The following is a 19,872-nucleotide window of genomic DNA, read 5'->3' on the forward strand; positions in this document are numbered from 1 at the left end:
ATTGTGACATATTCCCAAAAATAAAAAGATTGTATCTTTTATTTTTGATAGTATTATTCATATGATGCATTTCCCGAAAATTACAATAAAAGATCTTATTTGTTTTCATTGTTCAACTATCAAAATAAAAAATGGTGAAAAATGTCTGAATTTATAGTACTTTTAAAATATTAACAAGCAGGTATGATTTTAATTCAGGGTGGCCATTTTGATGCTAAAGATTTATTATTGTATTATTACTATGGAGGAATGATCTACACTGCACTGAAAAACAATGATAGAGCATTGTACTTCTATGAAATTGTAAGATATCTATTGAATTTTATATTTCATGTTGAAAAACCTTGAGGCTTAAATTAAAATATTGTTTGTTTGCCCTTTACCAACCAACCCTATCAAATCTTCCCCCTGAAAATAATTTATTTGTATTTACCAGCAAGATTTTTTTTTTTTTTCGTTCCTTCCAAAAATCTTATATTTGTATGTCCCGCTCAAAACTTTTTTTACCAGAATCCCCGCGTTTTATCTTTCCTGTCTAGTCCGTTTGGTATCACTTGAGCGTTTGACTTGAACACTTGAATTTAGAGTTTCAAAGCATTTAAAATTGAGAATGGAAATCGGGAATGTGTCAAAGAGACAACAACCCGACCATAGAAAAAGCAACAGTATTTGTTTGAAATCGATGTTGAAAGCTTTGAAATCATGATATGACGAACTATTATATTTATAGTCCCAGAAACTTATTAGAAAATGCATACTTCAGTAAACAAAAGCAATACAAACAAAAATGACATCATTCAGATTTTGTTTCTATAAAAAAATATTATACCTACCTGCTTACCCATGACAAAAAAATGTACCAAGCTTTAAAGTTATTTTTTTGGGAAAGAAAAATAAAATATTTTACCTACCTACCTACCCTGTTTCAAAACATAGGGTCGGAAAGGGCTAAGGGTGCTATAAACAGTTTGTATAAAAAACTAGGGGTTATTCCCAGACTAAAAATAACCATGGAGGGAAACCCCTGTTTATTTACTCAATTGGTGAAAAAGTATCATGTTTTTTGTATTTGATTGTAAAAATTAGTTAATTAGCTTTGAATTAAAACAGGTTTAATGATTGAAATAATTTTTAAAATTATATTAACTTTACATGTTTTGAGGGGAGACAACACTGTAAACAACCTGTTTTTTTGGCAGTGAAAATTGAAAACTTATTTGCAGCCACTGTAGCTCTTTTTGGAGCAGGAAACCGTACCCTGAAACAAGATTTTTTTGAAAGGCCAGGTAAAAACCTACAAATTTCATACAGTTTTGATTATGTAAAATGTGCATGGATCATATCTTCATGGGTGTGCACATGACCTGGTTTCAAGTTTTTTTTGTTCAAATTAGACCTTTTTTCCCCCATGTTCATTGGATGGAATATTTTAAATATATTAAAAGTACACATTATTTTTATTTCATTATAAACTAGAGAACATTCTGATTCCAGTGATATCTAGTTTTATACAAGTATCTTTATTAATCAGTCCACCACTAAGGGTCACTTATGCATGGTCCCTCAAAATGTGACGTCATAGAAAAAAACTGTTGATTGCACCCTAACAAACAATATTTTAATTTAGGCCTGAAGGATCCTGAGATAAGTAAAGTCTTTCATTTTTTCCATGTGTCTTATTTATACAACATATTTTTTTCATCACAAAAGGATTATTAGTTGATATTCATTTTTATGTTTCATTAATGCTGATATATAATAGTTGATGTGTAAATATAAATGAAAGAGAAAAGAGGCATACCATAATGAGACAGCATGCCAATAACAAACCAAACATCATCAACCAACTTTTTACTGAAAATATTAGTTTGAGGTTTTCATTTTGTAATTTTTCAATGTCATAGTTAGTTGACAATTGACAATTTCAGTAGGATGACCATAGCTGAATTAGAGCTTTTAACACCTCTTGACTGTAGTTTTGCATGTATATATATTTAACTTAATGAAGAACATATATGAATATTAAGAATATGATTTGTCGTAGATGCATTATGTAAGTATAACCTAGAATGAATTATGTCTTTCTTTGTTTACAGGCCATTACCACACCAAGTATGGCAGTCAGTCATGTAATGTTAGAGGCTTATAAAAAGTATATTTTGGTAGCACTTATAGTCCATGGAAAGGTAAGTTAAAGGGGAATACTATCCAGTTGTTAGACTTTGTAAAATGAAAATTACAATATTGCATTTAAATAAAGTTTTCAGACAGTTAAAAGTTGAAATGAAAAGTAGAGTGACATATAAACCATATTGTATCATTTTGAAGGATTTTCAAGCCCTCATTCTGCAAATTGGGAATGGGATGTATTGATTGATTGTTGGTTGCTTACTTTGAGTGACATGGAATGGAGTAAAGATTTTGTTTGTTTGTTCTTCAGTCCTTCCCAGTTTAACTTTACCTAAGATCAAGGTCAAAGTTACCGAAGATAGACAGAAATGGTGCAGAAAAGAGGTTCAGGATGCTTAATCAAATACAGTTTATTGGATTGAACTTTAATTTGGACTTTTGGTCACTTAAAGTGAAAGGAAGATCCCTATTGATTTTGAAGTCACTTGGTAAAAAATCAAGGTCCCAGTTAATAAAAATGGATTTTTATAAGACAATATAACTGTCTTAAAACTTGAAAAAGGATCATACATTGAATTAAACAATGTCATCAGGTCCCTGTAAGCATTTTCCTTTTATATGTATGGTGTTGGGTATGTTAACTTGCTGACTGAAGGTTCTTGTATTATCTTTCAGGTACCAAATTTACCAAAATATACATCACCTGTTGTTGCTAGATACATAAAGGTAAGTGTTATAAAATGAAACTTTTCAAGTTCATCAAATACATTGATATATTCAAAGAAACTGTAATTTACATTTGACAAATCAGTTATATTACAACAAAACTACCAGGCATTTGAATGTAAATTGTCATAGGAAATAAAATGTGAAAATGGTTCAATGGATAGAAATGAACGCTAAAGGAAAATATGTAGAGATTGACAGCCACTTGAGTGTCTTTAAGACATACTTATTTCAAACGGGATAGCACATCCTCATTTTTACAGAAATGTTGTTAACCGGGCCAGGAAGTTACATAATCTACCTTATACAATTATTAGTGCAGAAAGATGTGGAGCAATAAAATGCTCTGTTAAAGGAAACTTCAACTAGTTTAACACAGGAAAAAACATTTTTAAGAAGATGTTCAAGGGTTGGTTGATATAAAAAAAAAACTCAGAAATTTGTGAGCAAGAATTCCCATGCAATATGTTTTGAATGCAATGAAATTTAACGCCATTGATTACCATCTTGTAGAGGGGGTATGATTTCAGATCAGAGTATATTCTTTGGAATGCAAGGAAAGTAGATACTGTTGTTATATTTTATGGACAATTTTTTTGTTTGTTTGGCATTATAGCCGATGAGACATCTTTCAACCATAGACCAAGTGATGTGGATGTTAGTAACTGTAGGTCAAAATACTCTTCAATAATGAGCAATAGTTATATTGTATAGTAAGCTATAAAAACACCTCCACATGACAAAATGTTGAACAATTAACACGGAAAAAAGCAATGGCTTGATTTATGATAAAACTAAAAAAAAATATAACATATGATATATGTTTGAAATAAGGTTTCTGCTTTTACCACCAAACTTTCGAGCCAAATCTTTGTAATTATGAAAGAATAAAGTCATCTGTGGTCAATAATGTGACTTAAAAATTTACCAGTAATACATAGAATACATTCATTTTAATCTTAAACATCTCCTGTATTTTATTTAAATTAAAAAGTGGAAATCTGAATTATTTTGTTTGTTTTACAGCCATTATGCCAGCCATATCATGATCTTGCTGCATCTTATACAACTAATAATCCATCAGAGTTACGGAACACTGTGGGTAAACATCAGGAAACATTTAATAGGGTAGGTAACTCTTACATGATCTTGCTGCACCTTATACAACTAATAATCCATCAGAGTTACGAAACACTGTGGGAAAACATCAGGAAACATTTAATAGGGTAGGTAACTCTTGCATTTCAGTGCTTAAAGGGAAATTCCGCGATTTTTTACTTATCATTTAATTATGTTCATCTTAACATAAAAAACACATTTGCAAAGTTTTAAATTTATATTCCTTCTAATAACGGAGAAAATCAAGTATTTGTAACTTTTTTGGTTGAATTCTCGAGTGGGTCGTGACGTATTAGCCCGATTTATTGAATTCTGGGAAAAAATAAAATCTGTTTAACTCTTATAGCTTATCGACAATATACGTAATTAAAAGCGCACAGCTGACGAATGGTCGAAGTTATTAACCACAATATAAGAATGAACGAAAATGAATATGCATATACCGTTTTGTATTGATTGAATTAAACTTCTATAAAATTATCTCTAGTAAATGTTTTTGAATAAATTTAATTAATTATTGTTGAGATTTTTTTCATAAAATATTTATTGAACATTTTTACTGATATTGAACTGAAAATACTTCAGTTCTATTTACCGTTATTGTTTTGATAATCATTTCAATGCAAATGTGTGAGCAGAGTGTGTATATTATTTTGTAAAGGTCACTGTATATTTCTCGGCTTGAGGTCAATTCGTTTACCTTGTAGCTATTTAGCCGCAGGTGTGAGTTTAAGCGTACACAGGTATAAATGTTGTTATTTGGAACGGATAAACAGAAAGGATTAGAAAGAGTATGCTGTCACGATGTTAATACACTAAGATTTAATACACGATGAGAATAAAGATACAATAATTAAATTGTGTAAATTAATTGAAAATAAAATTCAGATTCGTAATTCCGAAAGTGTATAAAAATAAAAGGAAACAATTTTTGATTACTTTCTTAGCGGCAATTGGCGTAAAGATTCAAATATGAAGCAAAAAATAGTAGTTTTAATCTTTTATAAAAACTAAATGCAATATTACCCAATTTGATATACCATTGTACATCTGTTTGATATCATTGACTTTACCGGAATTTCTTAACTTGTATTCAAATCTGGCTGTGTTTAAATGCTAATAAAACTATTGCAATTTTAAAGTTTTTAATTGACAAAAAAATACAACATACAACATGCATGATTTTTTTTTAGTTTCTTTTTAACATTTTATTCTTACATAATTAAATTCATTTGACAATCATTTACACGAACTTTTTGTGAAAAGAATATCAATTATCTAAGCTAAGGCATTATTTCTTTTGAGGATTTTTGAGGATTTTTTTTTTAAATTCTATGATAATATTTGTGCAATGTTGAACATGATAGCCGTCATTAATCCAAATAAGTAATACAGTAGTTGTAATAAAAGTTATATTTTAGTCATGCATAACTGATATTGACGAATTTATAATAGTTCGTCCATACATCGTTGTTCTTGAAACAATCATAATTAGTATACATGTAAGTTTCCTGACGTATAAGAGCCATTGACGATGAGCTCCAGAGAAATCAGACTAGTGGCGTTTCGTTCGTTTGTTTGTTGGGAAAGGAGAGGAAATGCAACTGCTTGTACAGATAAACGACAGAATTACCATACAAGCATTTATAGTCAACACAATCAGAAAGAGTTCCCATTGTTAGACGGGGAATATGAAGGCTTCCAAGAATGAACAAGTGACATGTCTAACTCTGAACAGTAAGAAAACAGACTATCGACATCGACCGCTTCGTTGTTCTTAATATTTGAAACTGTATGCATATATATACGTATACGTTTATGATTTATATAGTGATGAGTTCTTGCGTCTGACAAAAACTAAATTCCTTCATGGTTATATCTTGCCATACGTTTATATTGGTTTGTAAGGTGATTACTCACAATCGTTATTTGAAAATCCTGTTTGTGAGATGTAGATTCATTTCAATACAGAAATTTCGTCTATATATCTCACAAGTGTATAACACGGAGAAGCTCTGAAGGTCCATTACTCCCATTTTGTTTGGGTGTGAACCATCGATGTTTACAGCAATATCACAGAATAAGATGATGATGGTAGAAAGAACTATGGGCGTCATGTGGCAAATATTACATGCATATCGGACAATGAGTTGTCAATCTGTATGAAAAGATTTCCAATACAACCATATTATTGAGAAGGAATGTTTACATGCTATACTCTCGTACTAGTATTACAGGGTTCTTGTGGCGTTCACCTTAGACACACATCTTTTTAACGATGTTTAAAAAAAAGACAGAACCAATTTAATGTCATATTTCCCTATTTTTATGCCCCACCTACGATAGTAGAGGGGCATTATGTTTTCTGGTCTGTGCCTCCGTTCGTTCGTTCGTTCGTTCGTTAGTTCGTCCCGCTTCAGGTTAAAGTTTTTGGTCGAGGTAGTTTTTGATGAAGTTGAAGTCCAATCCATTTGAAACTTAGTACACATGTTCCCTATGATATGATCTTTCTAATTTTAATGTCAAATTAAAGTATTGACCCCAATTTTATGGTCCACTGAACAAAGAAGAAGATAGTGTGAAGCTCAGGTTAAAGTTTTTGGTCAAGGTAGTTTTTGGTGAAGTTGAAGTCCAATCAACTTGAAACTTAGTACATATGTTAACTATGATATGATCTTTCTAATTTTAATGCCAAATTAAAGTATTGACCCCAATTTCACGGTCCAGTGAATATGTAAAATGATAGTGCGAGTGGGGCATCCGTGTACTATGGACACATTCTTGTTTAAATATAACTAAAAGTCTTTTATCTGACAAGAATACCCCTATTTAGCGAACAAGTAATTTATTCTTTTTTCTGTTATTGAATACCAAGAAAGAAAATAAATCCCGAAATTAATTTGAAACTTTGATACTCAAAAGTTTCCCAGCAAAATATTCACATTCCCTGGGGATAATTAGTGTTCGTCCAGTGGCATATATAACAATTGTGATGACGAATTACTTCCTTTGTTCGAGAACAATCTTATTGAAATATAAATCTGTGATTTTACTAGGTCCACAGCTTCAATGAACCAAAGCAAAAGTTATACATCGACCTGTATTTAAATCAAATTGGTTCTCTTCTTCTTCTGGTATACAATAGTCTATCGACATTCGATGATTACATACTGTTGGCATACGTGGACTAGTCTATTTACAACACTTTTACCCCTATTTATTCAAAATATATGTTTTTTTCTTATGTTCAATGTATACATGTATATATTTTAAATTGCGCTATAGTTCCGTAACTTTCTATCCAGTCGTATAAACGAATCGTCGGCAAGTGCGTACATTTTTATGCCCCATTTATGGGCATTATGTTTTCTGGTCTGTGCGTCCTTTCGTCCGTCTGTTCGTTCGTCCGTTCGTCCGTCTGTCCCGCTTCAGGTTAAAGTTTTTGGTCGAGGTAGTTTTTGATGAAGTTGAAGTCCAATCAACTTGAAACTTAGTACACATGTTCCTTATGATATGATCTTTCTAATTTAAATGCCAAATTAGAGTTTTGACCCCAATTTTACGGTTCACTGATAGAAAATGATAGTGCAAATTTCAGGTTAAAGTTTTTGGCTTCAGGTTAAAGTTTTTGGTCAAGGTAGTTTTTGATGAAGTTGAAGTCCAATCAACTTGAAACTTAGTATACATGTGCCCTATGATATGATCTTTCTAATTTAAATGCCAAATTAGAGTTTTGACCCCAATTTTACGGTTCACTGAACATAGAAAATGATAGTGCAAATTTCAGGTTAAAGTTTTTGGCTTCAAGTTAAAGTTTTTGGTCAAGGTAGTTTTTGATGAAGTTGAAGTCCAATCAACTTGAAACTTAGTATACATGTGCCCTATGATATGATCTTTCTAATTTAAATGCCCAATTAGAGTTTTGACCCCAATTTTACGGTTCACTGAACATAGAAAATGATAGTGCAAATTTCAGGTTAAAGTTTTTGGTCAAGGTAGTTTTTGATGAAGTTGAAGTCCAATCAACTTGAAACTTAGTATACATGTGCCCTATGATATGATCTTTCTAATTTAAATGCCAAATTAGAGTTTTGACCCCAATTTTACGGTTCACTGAACATAGAAAATGATAGTGCAAATTTCAGGTTAAAGTTTTTGGTCAAGGTAGTTTTTGATGAAGTTGAAGTCCAAACAACTTGAAACTTAGTATACATGTGCCCTATGATATGATCTTTCTAATTTAAATGCCAAATTAGAGTTTTGACCCCAATTTTACGGTTCACTGAACATAGAAAATGATAGTGCAAATTTCAGGTTAAAGTTTTTGGTCAAGGTAGTTTTTGATGAAGTTGAAGTCCAATCAACTTGAAACTTAGTATTCATGTGCCCTATGATATGATCTTTCTAATTTAAATGCCAAATTAGAGTTTTGACCCCAATTTTACGGTTCACTGAACATAGAAAATGATAGTGCAAATTTCAGGTTAAAGTTTTTGGTCAAGGTAGTTTTTGATAAAGTAGAAGTCCAATCAACTTGAAACTTAGTATACATGTTCCCTTTGATAAGATCATTCTAATTTTAATGCCAAATTAGAGAATTTATTCCAATTTCACAGTCCTTTAAACATAGAAAATGATAGTGTGAGTGGGGCATCCGTGTACTGTGGACACATTCTTGTTTTAAATCAATATTTCTGGTCTGTTCCAATCTGTCCTTCACTATTGACAATGACTATATATTACATTTTCCCAAATTCACCCTTGGAAAAAATATTTAAATAGATTTTAATTTCATCAAATCTTATTTTTTGGGTATTATTTATATGTTTATGAATTATATTCTTTACACCAGAAATGTTATTTATAAACAAGCGTATGAGTTTAGTAATGACAAGTAAGACAGAGTTGTATATTATTCATCTGATAGTTCAAAATGGAAAGTTATAAGTTATAAGTTATCAGCCGTGTACACTGATCAATACCTGCAGAAGTGAAAAGATGCATGAACTTGCAAGCCCGACAGGAAATCGCTTGAATACCTGGACGTGTCACCTCACACCCCTCACAATACCTTTGGAAGTAATACCTTTAGCCATGCTGGTGATCAGATGAGGGAAGATCAAAATATATTTGTTTATTACTTTAAAGAATTATGAACAAATTAGATTTTCGAAAACAATTTTCACGGAACACTCATTTATGATTTCAACTTTGACTTTTCACCTAATTCCAATATCAACAGTTTAAAAACAACAGACCATGGTAATTTAAAAAAAGTAAGAATATTTTTCGTATCAAGTTAGTTAGTCGGATAAAACAACCGTACGATTGACAAGATATCGACACGCAATTACGACTACATCGGTTACTGTAGTTTTGTTTCTTTGTGGTTTATAGACATATCGTTTTTATTAATCGGGAAAGAAGACAAAATGGCGGATCGCAGAGAATTGATACTCTAAATTTAAAATCGATGGTGATCGCTTATCTAGCGGAATAAAACTTTAATATCTATGAATTTGAGCATTTTTATACAGAATGAACATAATATCAATTTTTGATTTTTTTGCGAAGTTTCCCTTTAACAGACAATTGCATGAAATCACATGCAAGTCATTTCTTTTAGTTTCCTTAGTATCAATTTTCATAGTTGAAATATTTTCTCTTTTAAGGGTACCTAAACTGATTGTTACATAATTGCTTATTGTAGATGTGTATTTCTTAGATTTGTGCAGACTTATAAGGTTTTTGTTATTTTTTTGCCCCACCTTGATAGAAGAGGGGCATTATGTTTCTGGTCTATACGTCTGTCTGTTCGTTTTTCCGTGCATCCGTTCGTCCTGCTTCAGGTTAAAGTTTTTGGTCAAGGTAGTTTTTGATGAAGTTCAATCAACTTGTAACTTAGTACGCATGTTTCTTATGATATGATCTTTCTAATTTTAATGCCAAATAAGTGTTTTGACCCCAATTTAACGGTCCACTAAACATAGAAAATGATAGTGCGAGTGGGGCATCCGTGTACTGGGGACACATCACATTCTTGTTTTGTACTTGCACAGAAAGAAAGTGTATAATATACAATTACTGTCTTTTGATGAGGTAAATGTGTGGTTTTATTGACTTTTGGCCTCAGTGAATATCAGTTTTTCAAAAGTCAATTAAACCCCATATTTATCGAAACAAAAGACAGTAAATGTTTTATTCTATATTCTGAGAGAAATGAATGTAATGGAAAATATTTACCAAAACCAATTGTACATCAAACATTTTTTTACCAAAATGATACACGTAAAAGCTTGCGACGTTTTGCGCGGTGAATATGCTTATTAATTCAAAATCCCATTCATATAGAAAAACCTACTAATATTTTATCAATATGGAATAATTGTTTTTATTCCAATAAAAAAAAACCATAATTTTCTCCTTGTTTAACGAAACCTTTATCAGATATTTTATATGAAGAGATTTTTATTTTACATATTGTTTATTTTGACAGGACAGTAACATGGGACTAGTAAAGCAGTGTCTTACATCATTATACAAGAAAAATATACAGAGACTTACAAAGGTTTGTGCCTTCATACATTTGAGACTGATTATGGTTGATGGTATTGGATAACTTTTCATTGGAATGGATGATAAACTTTGAAGAATAATCTTTGTATAGATTAGGTATTCAACATTCTTATAGATTTCTGTAAAACCAGTCCTTGATTTTCAAAAAAAATATTATATTATAGATACAAAATATTTTTGATTTAAACTCTAAAACTTTAACTTCTTACTAGCTATAACATTGTATTTATTCAGTTGTATATATATATATTTCAGACATTCTTGACTCTATCCCTTTCTGATATGGCTAGTAGGGTACAGCTATCTGGTCCTAAGGAGGCAGAGAAATATGTTTTGCATATGGTGAGTCAGTGTATTATTTAACAGAATAACAGTAACAGTAACAGAATTGGAAAATTTCATTATTCTAGTGCATCTTTTTATGTTGGTTTCACCCTTCTGATGTTTACTGTGGATTCATTCATTTGTGTGGTAACCAATTTATGTGGACAGAGGAAACGTTGTCTTTTCATGGATATTTGATTTCCTGGTTTTGCGAAAGTCTACACACAAAACTAAAGAAAATTTGTACTTAATTAAACACTTAAAGGAGAAGGTTCACAAATGGTTAAAATTGGCCCTGATTTTTTTATGTTATTATACGACCGCAAAAATTTTAATTTTTTGATCGTATATTGCTATCACGTTGGCGTCGTCGTCCTGCGTCTTCGTCGTCGTCCGAATACTTTTAGTTTTCGCACTCTAACTTTAGTAAAAGTGAATAGAAATCAATGAAATTTTAACACAAGGTTTATGACCACAAAAGGAAGGTTGGGATTGATTTTGGGAGTTTTTGTCCCAACATTTTAGGAATTAGGGGCCAAAAAAGGCCCAAATAAGCATTTTCTTGGTTTTCGCACTATAACTTTAGTTTAAGTGAATAGAAATCTATGAAATTTTGACACAAGGTTTATGATCACAAAAGAAAGGTTGGGATTGATTTTGGGAGTTTTGGTTCCAACAGTTTAGGAATTAAGGGCAAAAAAAGGGCCCAAATAAGCATTATTCTTGGTTTTCGCACAATAACTTTAGTATAAGTAGATAGAAATCAATGAAATTTTAACACAAGGTTTATGACCACAAAAGGAAGGTTGGGATTGATTTTTGGAGTTGAGGTCACAACAGTTTATGAATTAGGGGCCAAAAAGGGGCCCAAATAAGCATTATTTTTGGTTTTTGCACCATAACTTTAGTATAAATAAATAGAAATCTATGAAATTTAAACACAAGGTTTATGACAATAAAAGGAAGGTTGGGTTTGATTTTGGGAGTTTTGGTCCTAACAGTTTATGAATAAGGGGCCCAAAGGGTCCAAAATTGAACTTTGTGTGATTTCATCAAAAATTGAATAATTGGGGTTCTTTGATATGCCGAATCTAACTATGTATGTAGATTCTTAATTTTTGGTCCCGTTTTCAAATTGGTCTACATTAAGGTCCAAAGGGTCCAAAATTAAACTTAGTTTGATTTTAACAAAAATTGAATCCTTGGGGTTCTTTGATATGCTGAATTTAAAAATGTACTTAGATTTTTAATTATTGGCCTAGTTTTCAAGTTGGTGCAAATGGGGGTCCAAAATTAAACTTTGTTTGATTTCATCAAAAATTGAATAAATGGGTTCTTTGATATGCCAAATCTAACTGTGTATGTAGATTCTTAATTTTTGGTCCAGTTTTCAAATTGGTCTACATTAAGGTCCAAAGGGTCCAAAATTAAACTAAGTTTGATTTTAACAAAAATTAAATTCTTGGGCTTATTTGATATGCTTTATCTAAATATGTACTTCCCCATTTCCATTCTCAATTTTATTTGATTTTTGATTATGGGCCCAGTTTTCAAGTTGGTCCAAATCAGGATTCCATATCAAGTATTGTGCAATATCAAGAAATTTTCAATTGCACAGTATTGCACAATAGCAAGAAATATCTAATTGCACAATATTGTGCAATAGCAATTAATTTTCAATTGGAGTTATCTTTCTTTGTATAGAATAGTAGTTGATAATATATGTTGGAAATTTGCCAGACATGACTATGATGTCATTTTCTATTTTTATTTGCCAATAACTTTATGTAAATAACTTCATTGGAAATTTGCCAATATAAAATGTTGCTGATGAAGTTTTTTTTATTGTTTTATACAATAAACAATGTATATTCACTTTTACTACCAACCAATCTTTACCATTCAGTGATAACAAGCACTTTATTTTACATTTTAATATTTTATGTTGTATTTAAAAGAGTAGTTATTGTTGCAAACTCCATTAGAAATTTGAATTGATATCAGTTTTGGAAAAAGGGAAACGGGGATGTGAAAAAAAAGGGGGGGGTTTAAATTTTCTCATTTCAGATTTCATAAATAAAAAGAAAATTTCTTCAAACATTTTTTTGAGAGGATTAATATTCAACAGCATAGTGAATTGCTCAAAGGCAAAAAAAAACTTTTAAGTTCATTAGACCACATTCATTCTGTGTCAGAAACCTATGCTGTGTCAACTATTTAATTTTAGATTTAACCAGGTGCTCCGCAGGGCGCAGCTTTATACGACCGCAGAGGTCGAACCCTGAACAGTTGGGGCAAGTATGGACAAAACATTCAAGCATGATACAGCTCTGAATTTGGATTGTGATCAAATTTTTGACATTACATGGTTTTTTTTTACACAAAACAAATGCCAAGATTTTACAAATCAATTAAAGATTTCTTCTTCAAACTTTTTAAATCTAAAATTAAATAGTTGACACAGCATAGGTTTCTGACACAGAATGAATGTGGTCTAATGAACTTAAAAGGTTTTTTTTTGCCTTTGAGCAAATCACTATGCTGTTGAATATTAATCCTCTCAAAAAAATGTTTGAAGAAATTTTCTTTTTATTTATGAAATCTGAAATGAGAAAAATTTAAACCCCCCCCTTTTTTTTCACATCCCCGTTTCCCTTTTTCAAAACTGATATCAATTCAAATTTCTAATGGAGTTTGCAACAATAACTACTCATTTAAATACATCATAAAATATTAAGATGTAAAAAAACTGCTTGTTATCACTGAATGGTAAAGATTATTTAAATTTATCAGTTGGTAGTAAAAAGTGTATATACATTGTATATTGTATATAACAAAGATTTAAGTTGATTCTGGACAAAGAAAGATAACTCCAATTAAAAAAAATTCTTGCTATTGCACAAATAGGATATTTCTTGCTTACTATTCTGGACAAAGAAAGATAACTCTAATTAAAAAAAAATTTGCTATTTCACAATATTGTGCAATTAGATATTTCTTGCCATTGCACAATACTGTGCAATTGAAAAGACTTGCTATTGCACAATACTTAATATAATAATTTTAGATCCTGATTTGGACCAACTTGAAAACTGGGCCCATAATCAAAAATCTAAGTACATGTTTAGATTCAGCATATCAAAGAGGCCCAAGAATTCAATTTTTGTTAAAATCAAACTTAGTTTAATTTTGGACCCTTTGGACTTTAATGTAGAATTTGAAATTTGAAAACAGGACCAAAAATGAAAAATCTACATACACAGTTAGATTTGGCATATCAAAGAACCCCAAGGATTCAATTTTTGATGAAATCAAACAAAGTTTAATTTTGGACCCTTTGGACCTTAATGTAGACCAATTTGAAAACTGGACCAAAAAAACTTCAATAATCAAGAATCTAAGTACATTTTTAGATTCAACATATCAAAGAACCCAACCGATTCATTTTTTGTCAAAATCAAACTAAGTTTAATTTTGGACCCTTTGGACCTTAATGTAGACCAATTTGAAAACGGGACCAAAAGTTGAGAATCTACATATACAGTTAGATTCGGCATATCAAAGAACCCCAATTATTCAATTTTGATGAAATCAAACAAAGTTTAATTTTGGACCCTTTGGGCCCCTTTTTCCTAAACTGTTGGGACCAAAACTCCCAAAATCAATACCAACCTTCCTTTTATGGTCATAAGCCTTGTGTTTAAATTTCATAGATTTGTATTTACTTATACTAACATTATAGTGCGAAAACCAAGAAAAATGCTTATTTGGGTCCCTTTTTGGCCCCTAATTCCTAATCTGTTGGGTCCTAAACTCCCAAAATCAATACCAACCTTCCTTTTGTGGTCATAAACATTGTGTTTAAATTTCATAGATTTCCATTTACTTAACCTAAGGTTATTGTGCAAAAACCAAGAAAAATGCTTATTTGGGCCCTTTATTGGCCCCTTATTCCTATACTATTGAAACCAAAACTCCCAAAATCAATCCCAATCTTTCTTTTGTGGTCATAAACCTTGTGTCAAAATTTCATAGATTTCTATTAACTTAAACTAAAGTTATGGTGCGAAAACCAAGAAAATGCTTATTTGGGCCCTTTCTGGCCCCTTATTCCTAAAATGTTGGGACCAAAACTCCCAAAATCAATACCAACCTTCCTTTTATGGTCATAAACCTTGTGTTAAAATTTCATAGATTTCTATTCACTTTTACTAAAGTTAGAGTGCGAAAACTAAAAGTATTCGGACGCCGGACGACGACGACGACGACGACGACGACGACGACGACGCCAACGTGATAGCAATATACGACGAAAATTTTTTCAAAATTTGCGGCCGTATAAAAAGTTTGAAGAAGAAATCTTTAATTGATTTGTAAAATCTTGACATTTGTTTTGTGTAAAAAAAACCCATGTAATGTCAAAAATTTTATCACAATCCAAATTCAGAGCTGTATCACGCTTGAATGTTTTGTCCATACTTGCCCCAACTGTTCAGGGTTCGACCTCTGCGGTCGTATAAAGCTGCGCCCTGCAGAGCACCTGGTTTAAATTAGGGCAAAAAGTTACAAATGTCACATAGAAATACTTGTGATAATACTACTAAAACATAAATATTTTTTTTCTGGCACTTTCCTTTACTATTTATGGAGCAATGACCCCTTAAATGAGCATAATTTGTGTTAAAAGGTCATTTTTGGTACTTTTTGTCCATAATTTTAATAGTTTTTGGCATAATTAACCTTGGCCTCCATCTACGATCCAAAAAGTTTTTATACTGATGAAATCTATATCAAAATTGGAATCTTTTGGTTACAACACATTCTGGATCGTGGGTGGCGGCCAAGGTGTTTCAAAAGCTTTTAGGTCTGAAAAATACACAAAATCATCATATTTTGACAAAATGCCCAAAATGGGCTTTCTTTGGCGAATATCTTGTAGTCTTATGAAAAGAACTGATATATTTAGCATTTAAACTTTTGAAATAGAGCCATTTACGAACCAAGTTGAGACCTGTTTGGTGTTTTATGATAAAGTTGATATTTTAGGCCATTTTGTGCCATTAGTGAACCTTGTCCTTTTTGGTTAACCTATACCCTTGCAATCCACACAATTGGTATCCCATGAATAATAATGAATCTATAGTATATTGGTGAAATTAGCAATACACAGAACTACTACAACTGTTTGTAAGGAAATTGATAATAAAAAAATGTTATATGGCATATCCTTTTAACGTTAGGTGGTTAATTTTTCCTATATTTGTGATACATTTGTAAAACCTGAATTTATTCTGCTTTGATTGTTCTTACAGATAAAATTTTATGTGAAACATATTTTTCTGATTTAATTATGCTAACAAAACTAGCAAAACTCTCTCACTTTTCAATATTGAAAGGCAAAGGTCATGACAAAAGAAGAAGTGAGTCAATAAGTAAAAACACAAAAATACTGAACTCCGAGGAAAATTCAAAAAGGAAAATCTAAAATCAAAAGGCAAAATCAAAAGTCCAAACACATCAAACGAATGGATAACAACTGTCATATTCCTGACAGCATCAATGAGACAGCATCATAGTTACACAAATAATCAAAAGACAATAACAATCAAAACCAAGGAGTAAACAAAGACTCAAAAAAAACAAAGGACATTTACATCAACAGTTATAAATAATAAATAAGAAACAACACCAACTCAACTAAAAACCGAGAGTGAAATCAGGTGCTCCAGAAAGGTTAGCATTTCTTGCACCAGTCAAAAGTTAGTTTTGATCATGGGTAATGTGAAATTCCAAAAGTTACAAAATGTTATAAAATGCAAATGCTTGTTGGGTTTTATCTTTCATTTATTTTAGATTAATGGGGATGAAAATGTATCAATTTCTTAAAGTTGAAATAATAGCAAGAATTTTAATAATGCTTCTTTACATATGTTAAAAAATTTTTACCGACTCTTTTTAGATTGAAGATGGAGAAATATATGCCACAATAAATCAAAAAGATGGAATGGTTCGTTTTCATGACAACCCTGAACAATACAAAAGTGCCGCAATGTTACAGCAATTAGATAAAGAGGTAACAAGCATAATTATGATCACATTTTTTATGAAAACTTGAAAGGTTACAGGAAAGGAAAACTTATGCATAAAATAAACCTGTATAGGTCAATGGAAAAAGATGTCTCATGTCAAAAATTTTTGCAAGCACAAACAGTATTGAGTTGATAAATGATATTTTGAATATATTCACTTTAAACTTCTTTAAGAAAAACAAAACAATCATCCATTCAACACTTATTATGAGCAACCTTTATGTTCTAATTTTATCCAAGATATCAACAATAATACTGTTAGTTATACAGTGTGTAATTGTCCTAATACAAGAATTTATCGGGTCAATAAAATTCATATCGGGTGAGACGAAGCCAAACCCGATATGAATTTTATTGACCCGATAAATTCCGTATTAGGACAATTGAACACTGTAACGAATTTATCCTGATTTTGTTATATTACATATTATTATATTTAAATTCAATGTAAGGACAATATCTACCAAATATGTTTTAGATATTTAATCTAAAACTGTGAAAAATTAAAATATTAGGACTATGAAGCAACTCATTTTTTATTAGGTCAATGGTATAAGGGACTTAATCCCAATTGACGTAATAAATAAGGGAGATAATTCCTATCGACATAATAAATCAAAGCCTTAAAGGCTGTAAAAGCAATTGCTGCCATGTTAATGTTTGGGGACTTTTATTTTTCATCCACATATATACAAGAATTAAACCTGACATGAGTGTTGTCTAGTTAAAAGTAAGGAGGTTTTAACTTTATATAAATAAAAGACTTTAGCAGAAAGTCATTTTTAATATGTTTTATATTTCACAAGGAGACAACACGTTTACCAGGCTAAAGTTGGGGTCAAATATACATGTGCTGAAACATATAACTCAAAAAGAAATCATCATGGATTATCCCCTGGTAGTGTTTGTAACTTCCTTGGCAATAATTTCCTTTATTGATTTAATTTTAACAATTTTCATTATTAATTTATATTTAACCATTAACACAAATGATTAAGTTAAAACATTTCAACTTTCCAGACGCAAATGTTAAAAAACGGGAAAGAAATAAAATATCTTACAAGACATAAGCATGTAAAGAATAAATGTATATTTCAGCTTAATAAAAATATTTTCATAATGTTACTTTGTCATCATTTTTAAAACTAAGTTCCAAACATTATTGCTCAGTTGATATGTGTCCTTCTGATGCGATACGAGCACAGGCACTTGTTTCTATCCATAGGAAGGTCTATTATCCATATAAATAGTTTTATATGGATAGTCGACCTTCCTATGGATAGAAACAAGTGCATGTGGGTACGAGATAACTACAATTCTCATGCAATCCCGAAAAGGGGGGTCATCATAGACAAACATGACATTAAATCGTTATCACTGAACTAGTATATATATTGTATAGGGGCCAGCTGAAGGACGCCTCCGGGTGCGGGAATTTTTCGCTGCATTGAAGACCTGTTGGTGACCTTAATTCTGCTGTTGTATGTTTTTCTATGGTCGGGTTGTTGTCTCTTTGACAAATTCCCCATTTCCATTCTCAATTTTATTATACGAACAAGAACAAACAGCTCTACGTTGCTTTGATATTTATCAATTTTCAGGAAACATTGCGAAAAATGATCTTCAATATTTCGAAAACATGTGAAATAAAATTGCTAACACGGTGGACCGTCGAGTGTCAACAAACGTAGTAGACTTGTTCACTGAAAAGACGAGGATAATGGTTTCATCTGACATTTGTTATGCAAACCCAGTTTTGCTCATGATATTTAAAAAGACGTACTTTTTTTCAATCTATGTATTAATAAACTAGAAAATTCCAAATTGTAAATATCTCTTCATCTGGACCCACTTGGCATCTACTACGTTTGGACGGGTCCATTTATTAGAAAGGTGATCGATAAATATTACGGAGTTTTGACAGAAAAGGAAAACGAACTTATTGTTATGTGTTTTCAACAAGGGTTTCGTTCCGCTAAATTATTTGCGCAAATAAAGTTTGTCTATTTTTAGATTACAGGTAATAATTTGACACTACGCATTAACCTGTGTAGTGATTTTGATTTTACGATAAATGTATGAATGAACGATAATTTTATGAATGAACAAGAGCACCTGACCTCTTAAAGAAACACAAATTAAACATAAAAAACCGTATTTATTAGGAGATAATTCAGTTAAATTTTCAATACTAAATCAACAACTGAAATGAATCCATATTTTGTTGAAACATCGTACGAACGGCGGAAAACGGAATCGCATTTATAAAAATGTACTTTTTTTCACTCGGACTTCTATGTTATTTGATAGTCAAACGGTTGACCCTTTAAATACAAAAATACATCTACAAGAACATATTCTGAAACTTCTTAAATCCACTAACTTTTTTTTAAAGTTTCAAGCTATGTATTGCATTAGAAAACATACATAGGTGTTAAAGAATGACTGACCAGGAGCCTGTTTAACAAAATACTATGGCTTGATCTGGGCGGAGTCTCTGATCTGGGTCACAAAGATGGCAATTGCTTTAAAAATTGTACTGAAATTTATTAGGACAATATCAGCCAATCAAATTGCGAGAAATTACTCTAAATCAGGATAAAATGTATTCTTATTCTTTGCAGATGCAAAAATGTATCCAGTTAGATGAAAAGTTGAAAGAAATGGATAGAGAAATAGCAGTTAATCCTCAATTTGTACAAAAGGTAACACATATCTTTCTGTCGCACCATAGTTGTGTAATGTTATTAATCATGATAAATTTGAGGGGGGCTGATATACAAATATACTTCAGTTTTTCACTATATATCAGTTTCATAGACACTTAAAAATTGGTTTATGTTATCAATTTACAATTGGGCTCAAACATAAGAGTATTGGAGACTTTCCAGTTAATCTGGCTCATATT

General features: G+C 31.2%; 1 protein-coding gene across 1 annotated transcript in view; it reads left to right on the forward strand.

Annotated features, from left to right (window-relative positions):
- The window catches only part of LOC143046003 (COP9 signalosome complex subunit 3-like), a 33,730-nt gene that overhangs the window by 13,415 nt on the left and 443 nt on the right, over positions 1–19,872 (forward strand). The window contains exons 7-14 of the mRNA XM_076218926.1: positions 199–303; positions 2,097–2,186; positions 2,806–2,856; positions 3,883–3,984; positions 10,472–10,543; positions 10,807–10,893; positions 16,835–16,948; positions 19,589–19,669. Of these exons, the coding sequence (XP_076075041.1) occupies positions 199–303; positions 2,097–2,186; positions 2,806–2,856; positions 3,883–3,984; positions 10,472–10,543; positions 10,807–10,893; positions 16,835–16,948; positions 19,589–19,669 (702 nt within the window). The remainder of the gene's footprint in view (positions 1–198; positions 304–2,096; positions 2,187–2,805; positions 2,857–3,882; positions 3,985–10,471; positions 10,544–10,806; positions 10,894–16,834; positions 16,949–19,588; positions 19,670–19,872) is intronic.

Source organism: Mytilus galloprovincialis, chromosome 9 (genome assembly GCF_965363235.1).
Source record: "Mytilus galloprovincialis chromosome 9, xbMytGall1.hap1.1, whole genome shotgun sequence".
Classification (NCBI taxonomy): Eukaryota; Metazoa; Mollusca; class Bivalvia; order Mytilida; family Mytilidae; genus Mytilus; species Mytilus galloprovincialis.